At 46.6% G+C, this 12121-nt stretch overlaps 1 protein-coding gene across 1 annotated transcript in view; it reads left to right on the top strand.

The window, feature by feature from the left end:
- Nucleotides 1-12121, top strand: part of TK2 (thymidine kinase 2) — a 43147-nt gene that overhangs the window by 3383 nt on the left and 27643 nt on the right. Inside the window, 3 exon segments of the mRNA XM_026456496.2 lie at nt 3807-3881; nt 8990-9051; nt 10850-10867. Of these exon segments, the coding sequence (XP_026312281.1) occupies nt 3807-3881; nt 8990-9051; nt 10850-10867 (155 nt within the window).

The raw sequence follows: 12121 nt of genomic DNA, 5'->3' as shown, positions 1-12121 counted from the left end.
ATAAAAGTATATGAAGTGTGATCCAAATGAAAGAAAAAAAAAAAAACTGTCCTTAGGAAACAGGAAAGAAATATAAACATTAATGCCGAAATTCTCAGTCTAGTTAAGAGATAGTTGTGAGGTTAACAAGGAGCATGTAAGAGAGAGTTTGGGGTGTGATGGGGTAAAAGTGTCTTCCCTTAGTTATTTGAATGTTAAATGAAATTAGCTGGGTTCCTTTTTAAAACAGCTTTACTGAGTTATAATTTGCATACCACAAAATTCACCCATTTTAAGTGTGTAATTCAATGATTTTTAGTAAATTTGCAGAGTAAACAGCACTACAGAGTAAACGCCACTACAATCTAATTTTATTTTATTTTTATTTTTTATTTTTTGAGACAAGGTCTGGCTCCGTTGTCCAGTCTTGAGGACAGTGGCACAATCACGGCTTACTGCAGCCTCGGGCTCAGGCGATCCTCCCATGTCAGCCTTCCAAGTAGCTGGGACTTGCCACCATGCCTGGCTAAGTTTTGTATTTTTAGTAGAGACAGGGTTTCACCATGTTGGCCAGGCTGGTCTCGAACTCTTGCCCTCAAATGATCCCCTGCCTCGGCCTCCCAAAGTGCTGGGATTATAGGCCTAAGCCACTGTGCCTGGCCACTGAGAATGTATTTCTTAGCACAAGAATGCTTAATTTCCATTTTTAGAAAAGATTAAATATTGTTATTTATAATAGGGATAGATGGCTCATCACAGTTTCAGTTATAATCATGGAAAATTGGACTCAAGGCCTCACAGCAGAGGAAAATGGAGATAAATTGTAGTGCAGTCACAGAGCATTGGGCCAGGCCGGCCATGTGCTCCCATAGCGTGGGGACCACCTCCTTTTCACAGTTTCTTGTTGCTTTCCTCCGCACACTCATGAGCTCTTTGGCCATTGCAACAGGGTCCTGAGTACACAGTACCTGGCACAGCATAGGCCTTCAATAAGCAGTTGAAACGTGCTCAAAGATGAGGACTGTATAGAAAATATTTGGCATGAAATATGCTCACATGTCATGGGGTTTATCTCTTAGTATTGGGATTATGGTGATAGTTTCTCCTTTTTGATTTTCTGTATTTTCTTCAATGGGCATGCACTCCTCTTATAATATTTTTAGACATCACTTTAAAAAGAAATGTGAAGACTCCCTTTGTTTGCTTCCTGTTCCCCCTTCCATTTCAGGGGAACTTTGTGAGATTCTTCCTGTGTTGCCTGCTCTAAACCGGAGGGCAGATTGGCTGAGCTCATTCAGGGCCTGACATTCACCAATTCTTCAGGATTTCATGCTGGGAATAGGAACACGTTTCTGGGAGAAGGGCTTATCTGAACAACCTGTTAAAATGCTTGCAATGAACAGGAAAGAAAAAAGGCTATGTAGAATGATGTCTAGATTGAGCTCTTTTTATATATCTAGGAAGAGGAAAAGTTTTCTTTAAAGAACAGTAAAAAAATTAAATCCATTAGTGCCCTAATGGGGTCTTTTCATGCCCTTTTGTTCATTCCCTTGGGTTCATTTTGTAGTTCGGGGCTCGAAAGGAGTGGGCTGGGAGGGACCCAGGATGGGAGAGTGGCCTTGTGTCTCCTGGATACCTGTTAGGATCAAGGCAGGAGGAACCTTCTCCACCAGCTGACAGAGTTCTAGTTGCTGGGGAGACTTTAGTGGGGTGGTGTGAGACGGCCCACTGTGACCTGGTGTTTATGTGAGGTGTGACTGAGGCTCCATCAGGAGTTGTGAGAAGGGGCCTGGATGTGAATTCTAACTGATTCTTCCCTTGCCAGGTCTGGCACTTGGGCAAGTTACCTACTTGCCCAGGTTTCTCTGGGTGCCTCCAGCCTGAATGCAGAGGAAGAGGCCTCTGTGCAGCAGGTCGGGCCCCTGGAGGATGTCTATCATGTGTTCTCAAGGGCCAATTTGTCTTCTTATGTATTGGAGCTGCCCGTTCCCTGTGGCCATCTGCTGGAGCCAGAGCCACTGGGCCTGTGTCATCAGCAGTGCCTGGCTGAGCAGAACTTGGTGAGAATCATTGGGCCACAGATCAGGGGCTCAAGCCTAGAGTCTGATTTAGAGGGTCTGGATGCTACCTGGTGCCCCCTCATGTTTAACCAGCTCCTCTGGTGTATCTGAAGCAGGCATCTGTGGGCTAGACGTGAAGCTCTGCTCCAGCCTTGTGGTGCCCAACCTTGCCTGCACATTGAAATTTGCCTGGAGCGCTTTAAAAGTTACTGAGGCTTGGCCAGGCACGGTCGCTTACGCTTGTAATCCCAGCACTTTGGGAGGCTGAGGCAGGAGGATCACCTGAGGTCAGAGTTCAAGACCAGCCTGACCAACATGGAGAAACCCTGTCTCTACTAAAAATACAACAATTAGCCAGGCGTAGTGTCGGGCACTGGTAATTCCCAGCTACTCAGGAGGCTGAGGCAGGAGAATCACTGGAACCTAGGAGGTGGAGTTTGCGGTGAGCTGAGATTGTACCATTGCACTCCAGCCTGGGCAACAAGAGCAAAACTCTGTCTCAAAAAAACAAAACCAAACAAACAAAAGCCCCCCAAAAGTTATTGAGGGTTGGTCAGGCGTGGTGGCTCACACCTGTAATCCCAGGACTTTGGGAGGCTGAGGTGGGTGGATCACCTGAGGTCAGGAGTTTGAGACCAGCCTGGCCAACATGGTGAAACCATGTCTCTACTAAAAATACAAAAAATTAGCCGGGTGTGGTGGTGGGCACCTGTAATCCCAGCTACTTGGGAGGCTGAGGCAGGAGAATGGCTTGAACCCAGAGGCGGAGGTTGCAGTGAGCTGCGATTGCGACACCATGCTCCAGCCTGGGTGACGAGCGAAACTGTCTCAAAGAAAAAAAAAAGTTACTGAGGCTTGAGTCTTGCTCTAGAGATTGTGGTGTAATTGGTCTGGGCCGTGGCATCCCTGTAGAGATTTTTAAAAGGTCCCAGGTGGTCCTAGTGTGTAGCTGGAGCTGAGAACCGCTGCCTGGAACACCTTCTCTCCCTAAGATGAGTTACTTCTAGGATGCTCCTTGGTCTTTGGTATAGGTAGGCCCCAGATGGCTGTTTCTGGCCCCTCCCACTAGTGCCATGACTGCCTTTCCCTCCCAGGTGCAGTCAGTGTGAGCAGAGTCTAGGTTCAAGCTGTTCTTGCTTTATTGTCTTCTAGAAGCCTCATTTTTCTTTTCTGTGAAAAATGTTAGGACTTACCCTTCTCAGGTTTCGGTGAGGTTACATGTGATAATGGTGTGTTACCCGTCTCAGGGATTGGCCTGTGACAAGGTACTTAACAAAGTCCTTGCTCTTTTTTTCTTCTCCCCTTTCCTAATAATTTCCAATCAGTGACCAAGTGCTTTTTTTTCTGTAAAGCAGTGAATTCGATTCTGGATAATGTGTGTGTGTTTCCTAGCCTCAGAGCCATCGCCTAGGCTCTCGTTAAGGAGGCAGAACAGTTAGGCCTAAAATCTAATAGTCTGTGGGGTTGAACTAGGGAAGGGCAGAGCTGGGCTGGGCAGACAAGCTGTGTATGGTTTAGGAGTTGATGTAAAGGAGGGTCTGGTCTCGGGGGACCAACTTGAGCCTGCCACTCGGGGAGGGTCGGCTTATCTGTTATTACTAACAATAGGACCTTGCCAGTTTCCTGAGGAGGGATTTTGGTTTACATTTGAAAATCTTGTACTGAACCATTTATGCTGTTCACCTGAGCCCTTTCCCTAGCCACCATTCCCTGAGGTTTCCCTGGTCGCTGGAGTTCTGGCTCTAATGTGCATTTGTCTTTTGCCAGATCTGTGTCGAGGGCAATATTGCAAGCGGGAAGACGACGTGCCTGGAATTCTTCTCCAACGCGACAGACATTGAGGTACGGCCTCCACGCTAGGTTTGAAGGAAGCCGAAACCTAGGATTTGCCTATTGATGGCTCTCTTTTGTTACTGCAGAAGCTACAATTTCTATACTTTTATAGTCATTTTCTTTCCTTCTTCCCTTTCCTGTTTTTACTTCTGTTAGAAATATATGCATGGCCAGGTGTGGTGGCTCATGCCTGTAATCCCAGCACTTTAGAGGCTGAAGGGGGAGGATCACCTGAGCCCAGTAGTTTGAGAGTGGCCTGGCCAACAAATTATCCCCTTGATGGGATAATTTATAGAGGGTGTGGACTAACCTTGTCCAGTAGGACTATAATTTGAGCCACACGTGCAAGCCACAGGTGTAATTTAACATTTCTAATAGCCTCATTAAAAAAAAGAAAAGGGCCGGGTGCAGTGGCTCAAGCCTGTAATCCTAGCACTTTGGGAGGCAGAGGCAGGTGGATCGCTTGAGCCTAGGAGTTCCAGACCAGCCTGGGCCACATGGCGAGACCCCATCTCTACAAAAATATGCCAGGCATGGTGGGGCGTGCCTGTAGCCCCAGCCACTTGAGAAGCTGAGATGGGAGGATTGCTTAAGCTCAGGCAGAGGTTGCAGTGAGCTGAGATCATGCCATTGCACTGCATCTTGAGCAACAGGAGTGAAACCCTGTCTCAAAAAAAGAAAAAAACCCACAGAAAATAAAAAGGACATTTTTTTTCACATAACATATGCCAAATGTGATCTTGTCAACATTTAATCAATATAAAAATCACCAATGAGCTATTTTGCATTCTATCTTGTTATACTAAGTCTTTGGCATATGATACTGGTTGAGCATCCATTATCTGAAATGCTTGAGACCAGAAGTGTTTTAGATTTCAGAATTTTTCAGATTTTGGAATATTTGCATAAACGTAATGAGATATCTTGGGGATGGGACCCAAGCCAAAACATGAAATTAATTTATGTTTCATATATAGATAGCCTGAAGGTAATTTTATGCAATATTTTAAATAATTTTGTGAATGAAACAAGTTTGTCTTAAGTATTTATGTGTGGAATTTTTCATTTGAAGTGTCATATTGGTTTTCAGAAAGTTTTGGAGTTTGAAGCATTTAGGATTTTGGATTTTTCAATTAGGGACGCTCAAACTGTTTGTAAAATAAGTGTAACTTAGAGCATATCTTAATTTGGACTAGTCACATTTCAAGGTCTTAATAGCTGCTTGTGGCTCATGGCCACTGTATTGGACAGTGCAAGTGTTGACTGCCCTAAAGTCTGGTTAGGAAAAGAGTCTACATGGGTAAGAAGAAAGGTCAGGCTATTGAGCAGGGCTAGAAGTGTGACATCCGAGACAGCAATGTCTGAGCAGTGGGTATTATTACTATGCATAGGCAATTAATTTAATTTCTAGTTCATTTAAAGCATAGAAACTAAAACTAACTTCAGAGATGTTTAAGAATCATCTCTACACTAAGACATTGACCTGTCTTCCTTGTGCTAGATTTAAGTGGTATAATCTTCTCTATTGATGGCTCTCTTTTGTTACTACAGAAGCTACAATTTCTATACTTTTATAGTCATTTTCTGTCCTTCTTCCCTTCCTTTCCTGTTTTTACTTCTGTTAGAAATATATGTATGGCCAGGTGTGGTGGCTCATGCCTGTAATCCCAGCACTTTAGAGGCTGAGTGGGGAGGAGCATCTGAGCCCAGTAGTTTGAGAGTGGCCTGGCCAACATGACGAAACCACATGTCTACAAAAAATACAAAACTTAGCTGGATGTGGTGGCACGTGCCTGTAGTCCCAGCTGCTCAGGAGGCTGAGGTGGGAGGATTATTTGAGCCCAGGAGGTTGAGGCTGTGCTGAGCCATGATTGTGCCATTGAACTCCAGCCTGGGTGACAGAGTGAGGCCCTGTCTCAAAAAAAAAAAAAAAGAAATATATATATATATACTTTGATAAAAATAATAAACATTGTATAGCCCTTGTCCTGCTGTGTTCATGTGCTGCTGTGTAGGAAAGAGTTAACATAGCAGACCTAAGACTGCTGCCCTTTGGAAACACCAGCTTGCAAGGGTGGTCTTTGACTGGCATCTGGGAACTTAGATCTTGGGAGTGCCCCCACCATTCCTAACTGATAACAGACTCTCTGCCTAAACTGTTTCTCCAAACAGTATGGTTTATGCTGACACCTGCTTTCTTCCTTGGAGTGTGGAATTTTGGTACATGTCAGGAAGTGGCTGCCTGCATGGCTGAGCGCTGATGAAAACCTTGAACTCCCAGGTTCAGGCCAGCTTGCCTGCTAGACAACATTTCACATGTATTGTCACATCTTGTTGCCTGGGGACCTCAGTGTGTACTGTGCAGTTCCTCTGGGAGAGGACCCTTGGAAGCTTGTGCCTTGTTTTCTCCAGACTTTGTGCCCTGCCCTTTTTCCCTTTGCTGATCCTTTTTTCTTTTGCTTTCTTTTTTTTTTTCCTGAGATGGAGTCTCGCTCTGTCACCCAGGCTGCAGTGCAGTGGCATGATCTCAGCTCACTGCAACCTCCACCTCCCAGGTTCAAGCAATTCTCCTGCCTCAGCCTCCCAAGTAGCTGAGATTACAGGTGCCCACCATCATGCCTGGCTAATTTTTTTTTTTTTTTTTGTATTTTTAGTAGAGATGGGGTTTCACCATGTTGGCCAGGCTGGTTTCAAACTCGTGACCTCAAGTGATCCACCCGCCTCAGCCTCCCAAAGTGCTGGGATTACAGGCGTGAGACACCGCACCTGGTCCCGTTTGTGGATCTTGTTTTGTGTCCTTTCGGTGTAATCCATTTTAGCTGTGAATATGACTGCGTGCCGTGTCCTGTGAGTTCTCATGGATCATCAAACCTGGGGAGGAGGGGGGTCTTGGGGACTCTTGACACCTGTCCTGAGTGATATGACTCTTAATGGCACTTTAGAAGTGCTTATAGTCTCACTGAAGGCCTTGGAGCCGATTAACAACAATGATAGTTAACATCCAATGAGTATACTGCTATTTGCCCAGCACTGTGTAAGGGTTCATCATAAATACTAAATGATCTCATCCTCCCAAGAAGAGTCCCTCTGAAGTAGGTACCATTTTTACCACAGTTTTAGATGAGGAAACCATGGCTCAGTGAGGTTAAGTGGCTTGTCCAGGGTCACTTGGCCAGTGTGAGATACAGCCAGATCCCAGCCCAGGCTGTCTGGCTGCAGGGGCCACACCCTTGTTTGGTTCTAATGTGCTATGAAGAGCTTTCTTGGCTTTAGGAAGACCACTCTCCCTTCAGATCTGAGCTCCCTGTCCCCTGACCTTCCCAGCGAGGTTATGCTTCCTGATGGAGCATTCCCTGGCCGCTCTGTGCCTGTCTTTTATACCACTTCTTGGGGTTTGAAAACATGTTGGCTTCTATGATTGCCTGAGTAATGTCTGCTTCCCCTGGTAGGCTTAAGGTTCTGTGAAGGCAAAGGCTGGGCTGGTTTTGCTGTTGTTGTATCCTCAGTGCCTAGCATGGGTATCTGGCACACAGTGGGCACTCAATAAATATTTGTGGGGTGACAATGCTATGGATGAAGCACCCCTGAACTGGGTCGGGGAGCAAGGCTCCTTGTGACCCAGACTCTGGTGGGCCTGTGTGGTGTTGTGTATGCTCCTTAGGGGCTGGGAAGAAGATCTAGAAGAAGGAGAGGGGGTTTGAGAGGGGCAGTGGGAGGGCATATTTGAACTGGATTTTGAAGGGTGTATAGGAGTTTTCCATGTGATGAAAGTTGATGTGAAGTGGGATGGGGTGGGAATGCTGGGCAGAAGAAACAACATAAGCAAAGACACAGAGGTGTGAAGGGTGGGGGGTCATCCCTTCCCTTCCCTTCCCTTCCCTTCCCTTCCCTTCCCTTCCCTTCCCTTCCCATCCTCTCCCCTTCCTTCCTCTCCCCTCCCCTTCCCTCCCCTTGCCTCTCCTTCTTTCCTTTTTGAGACGGAGTCTTGCTCTGTCACCCAGGCTGGAATACAGTAGTGTGATCTTGGCTCACTGCAACCTTTGCCTCCTGGGTTCAAGTGATTCTCCTGCCTCAGTCTCCCAAGTATCTGGGATTACAGGCATGCGCCACTACATCTGGCTAATTTTCATATTTTTAGTAGAGATGGGATTTCACCATGTTGGCCGGGCTGGCCTTGAACTCCTGACCTCAAGTGGTCTGCCTGCCTTGGCCTCCCAAAGTGCTGGGATTACAGGTATGAGCCACTGCGCCCCGCCAGGGTGGTTACTTTTCAGGAGTTCCATGCATTGCCTGCCTTTGGTCTTTTGTCACCTATGGCCCCTCACATGTACTCTGAAAGTTCCCAGATGAATCCTGGCACTCTGAAGATCTTGGCCCCAAGAACACCATTTAAATCTTTTCTAGCGCACACCTGTATACCCAGAAAGGCTCTAGCAGAGTCCGGGGTTGTCCCAGATTTGTGTGTCTAGACCACAGATGGAGGCTCTAGAAATGCCCAGCAGAGATCCTGATATGTGTCTGAAAACACACAAGGTGTTGGAGAAATTGGCAGTCATCCTAAAAGGTACAAACAGGACCAGAGGGAAAGAATGCCTCCAAACCAGTGAGACAGGGAGCGTACTAAAGAAACAGGGACTCTCAGCAGCCAGTGCACCCAGTGCAGTGATCAGAGGCAGGAAATGGAGGCAGGTGGCCTGCCCAGGCCTAGCCCTGTCCAGTGTCCCTCCTGGCTTCTCCCAGCCACCTGGCAGCTTGATGTGGTAGGCAGGCAGGGCTGGGATAGAATACAAAGAAGAGGGATGGACAGAGCCAGCTCTGACCTTGGGGAGGCTACCAGGGCAATAGAGAGGTAGGACGTACCTATGCTTGGCACATTGGGTACAGGGATGGATAGAGTTGTTCTAGGATGTTTCTGGAAGTAATGTGAGGAAGCTGTGTCTAATCTAGAGTTGTGACCTCACGGGTTGTCAGCTATTTTGGCCTACCTTGGGCACCCAAATTTGGATAGTCTTTTTCTCTCTTTTTCCCTTCTCTCCTTGCTTTCCCCTCAACACTTACACACTTTTACAGGATTCAGCACTGAGAAGCAGCAGTTCTGATGTTTTCTTTCCTTCCAGGTGTTAACGGAGCCTGTGTCCAAGTGGAGAAATGTCCGTGGCCACAATCCTCTGGTGAGTGGGTTGTTGGTTGCATGAACCCCCGGCTTCCCCTTAAGCACCCGAGAATGGCGATGCCTCTGCCTCAGCCCAGACTGCCCAGGCATCCTCTGTGCTCTTAGCTGGGTTGGAGAAGACCAGGGAGGGACAAGCAGAAAATGGTGGCATGTTGGTGTTCTGAGGTCAAGGATCTCTGAGGCCTGAGTGGCTAGGCACAGAGCCCAGGGACTTCCTATCAGCTATCCCATACTATTCCCAGTGGCCAACCTTAGCCACTAGGGGTGTTCATTTCTTGTTGCTCATTCCAGCCCTCCCCTCCCCTAGAAGAAACCTATCAGAACCCAGGACTTCTCAGACCTAACCCCCCAGGACCTATCTCTAAGTAACCAGGATCCTTGGTGGACCCCTGACTTGGGTTTGCAACTTGGCCCTGTCTAGTAACAGGGGCCGCCTCTGGCTTACCTGGAAGCCGCCAGCCTGCTTTCCCAAGGGTGAACCTAGCAACAGGGGTTGTAGTGTGCTGTGGCCCTTCCTCCACCTTCCCCATTTTGAGGTTCTGCTCTGGCTGCTTGAGAGAGATGGGTAGAATCTGGGTCCTGCAAGAGAGAGCTTTAGAAGGGGATGTTGGTTCTGAGCTCCCCTCCCATGAGGTAGGAATGATTAGTCTCATTTTTCAGTTTAGGAGATTGCACTTAAATAAGTTGCCTGAGGTCACACAGCTAGTAAATGGACTTGGAAGCCTGTGCTGCCCCCTGATTTTTTTTTTTTTTTTTTTTGAGATGGAGTTTCAGTCTGTCTGTAGACTGGAGTGCAGTGGCGCAATCTCGGCTCACTGCTCACTGCAACCTCCACCTCCCGGGTTCAGGCGATTCTTCTTCCTCACTCTCCTGACTAGCTGGGACTACAGGCGCCCGCTACCATGCCCAGCTTATTTTTGTGTTTTTAGCGGAGACAGGGTTTCAGCATGTTGGCCAGGGTGGTCTCAATCTCCTGACCCACGTGATCCACCCACCTCAGACTCCCAAAGTGCTGGGATTATGGACGTGAGCCACCGTGCCTGGCCATGCCCCCTGATTTTTAGCAACACAATTGGCATCTCCTGTGTGGTTCATTAGACTCCGAGTTCTACTAGGAGCAGGGACTGTGTCTACTTTGTTCATTGTTACTTGCTAAAACCTAGGCGCACTGCCTAGCACTTAGTAGGGGCTTGTGCATTCATCCATTCATTCAACCAGTATTCAGTGCTTGTCAGCCACGTGGCAGACACTGTTCTGGATGATACGGCAGTGAGAAATTCGAAGCTCTTGCTCTCCTGCTCCTAGTATTCCAATGTGGGGAAGGCAGAAGACAAACATATAATCTGGTGGGTGGTGATAGGAGCTAGGAAGAAAAACTAAAGCAGGTGAAATGATGTTTCTTAAATAAGGCAAAACCTCTCAGTCTTTCAATAAAGAATCCTAAAGAGACATGAGAAGAATTTCTTCTCTGTGCATTCGCGAGAAGATGGAATGCCAGTCATCTTCTTTGAATATCACAAAAAAACCTCTGTAACATTCATATTTTCTAGAAGCCAAGGAGGAACCCAGGCTCGGTTATTAAGTAAGACAACTAGAGTTGCAGGTGTTACGGATCATAAGTGACATTTCCCAGGACAAAATCACAGCCTCAGAAGTCTGAGTGTCCCTGTTACAGATAGCCTTTTCAATGAGAGTTTCCTAATAAAAAATGCAATAGAAGTAGCTATTTTTATATAAGTTTCCACTCTAGACCAAAAGAAAGATCGATACTTTGAAAAATCTTAATTCATCACTATCTGAATAGGTTTTCTGATGCAGAAAGGTGACTGTTTCTGCGGCCATCAGGCAAGAGGGAGTATTTCTCCTAACCTTTATGAGATTTTTCTCTCAACTGCTGTCAGAGGAGTCTGCAGTTCTCAGTGAAGAGCACTGGAGTTTCATTAGTTTGCGCCAAGAGAAAAATGAAAAGCAAAAATGAGGAAAAGGCCGGGTATGGTGGCTCATGCCTGTAATCCCAGCACTTTGGAAGGCCAAGATCAGAGGATTGCTTGAAGCCAGGAGTTTGAGACCACCCTGGTCAACATAGTGAGACCCCCATCTCTAAAAGAAATAAAAAATAAATAAAATTAATTTAAAAATGAGGAAAAGAGCAGAACAGGTTTCTTAGCAAGTACGCCGGAGCATGAAGTGTTTTGCACCTAGAGGGAATGGAGAGTGATTGAGTAGGTGGGTGGGCTTCTGTTTTACATGAGATAAGTAGGAAACGTGTCTATGATAAGGTGCCTAAACATGAGGGTGTGAGCACTACAGATACCTGGATGAAGAGTGTTTAGGCAGAAGGCGCTGCAGATGCAAAGGCCCTGAGGTGGGACCATGCTTGGCGTGTTTGAGGAACGCTAAGTAAGCTCATGTGATTGGAAGCCAACCAGACCAGAGGGAGAGTTGTAGGAAATGAGAGAAGGCCCTGTGGGCCGTGATAAGGGTTTGGATTTCATTCTGCTTGCAATGGGAAGCCACTGGAAGGTTCTGAGCAGGGGAGTGGCAAGAACTGATTTAGGTTTCACAGACTCAGTCTGGTGGCTGGATAGAGAACAGACTACAGAGGGCTCAAAGACCATTCGCTGTATGACTTGTGCGCATGTTCCTTGGTGATTTTATTTTATTTTCTGAATTTCCAAAGAAAAGGAATTTATTTTTTACAGTTAGAGCAGCTGAGAAGTCCAAGGTTGAGGAGGTGCATCTGGTGAGGGCTTTCTTGCTAGTGGGGACTCTTCAAAGAGTTCTGAGGTGGTACAGGGTGTCACATGGTGAGGGGGCTGAGCGTGCTAGGTCAGGTCTCTCTCCCTTTTCTCATAAAGCCACCAGTGTAAGATAACCCATTAACCTGTTAATCCATGAATAGATTAATCCATTCAACAGGGCTGTGCACTCATGACCCAATCATTTCTTAAAGGCACCACCTGCTACATACTGCAACACTGAGGATTAAGTTTCCAACACATGAAATTCGGGGGATTCATTCAAACTAAAGCATTACTTTTTAAAGATTATCTTTTTTTTTTTTTTTTTTTTTTTT

The sequence above is a fragment of the Piliocolobus tephrosceles genome, chromosome 17 (genome assembly GCF_002776525.5).
Source record: "Piliocolobus tephrosceles isolate RC106 chromosome 17, ASM277652v3, whole genome shotgun sequence".
Classification (NCBI taxonomy): Eukaryota; Metazoa; Chordata; class Mammalia; order Primates; family Cercopithecidae; genus Piliocolobus; species Piliocolobus tephrosceles.
The sequence above is the reverse complement of the archived record's forward strand: the minus strand, read 5'-3'. Positions and strand labels throughout refer to the sequence as shown.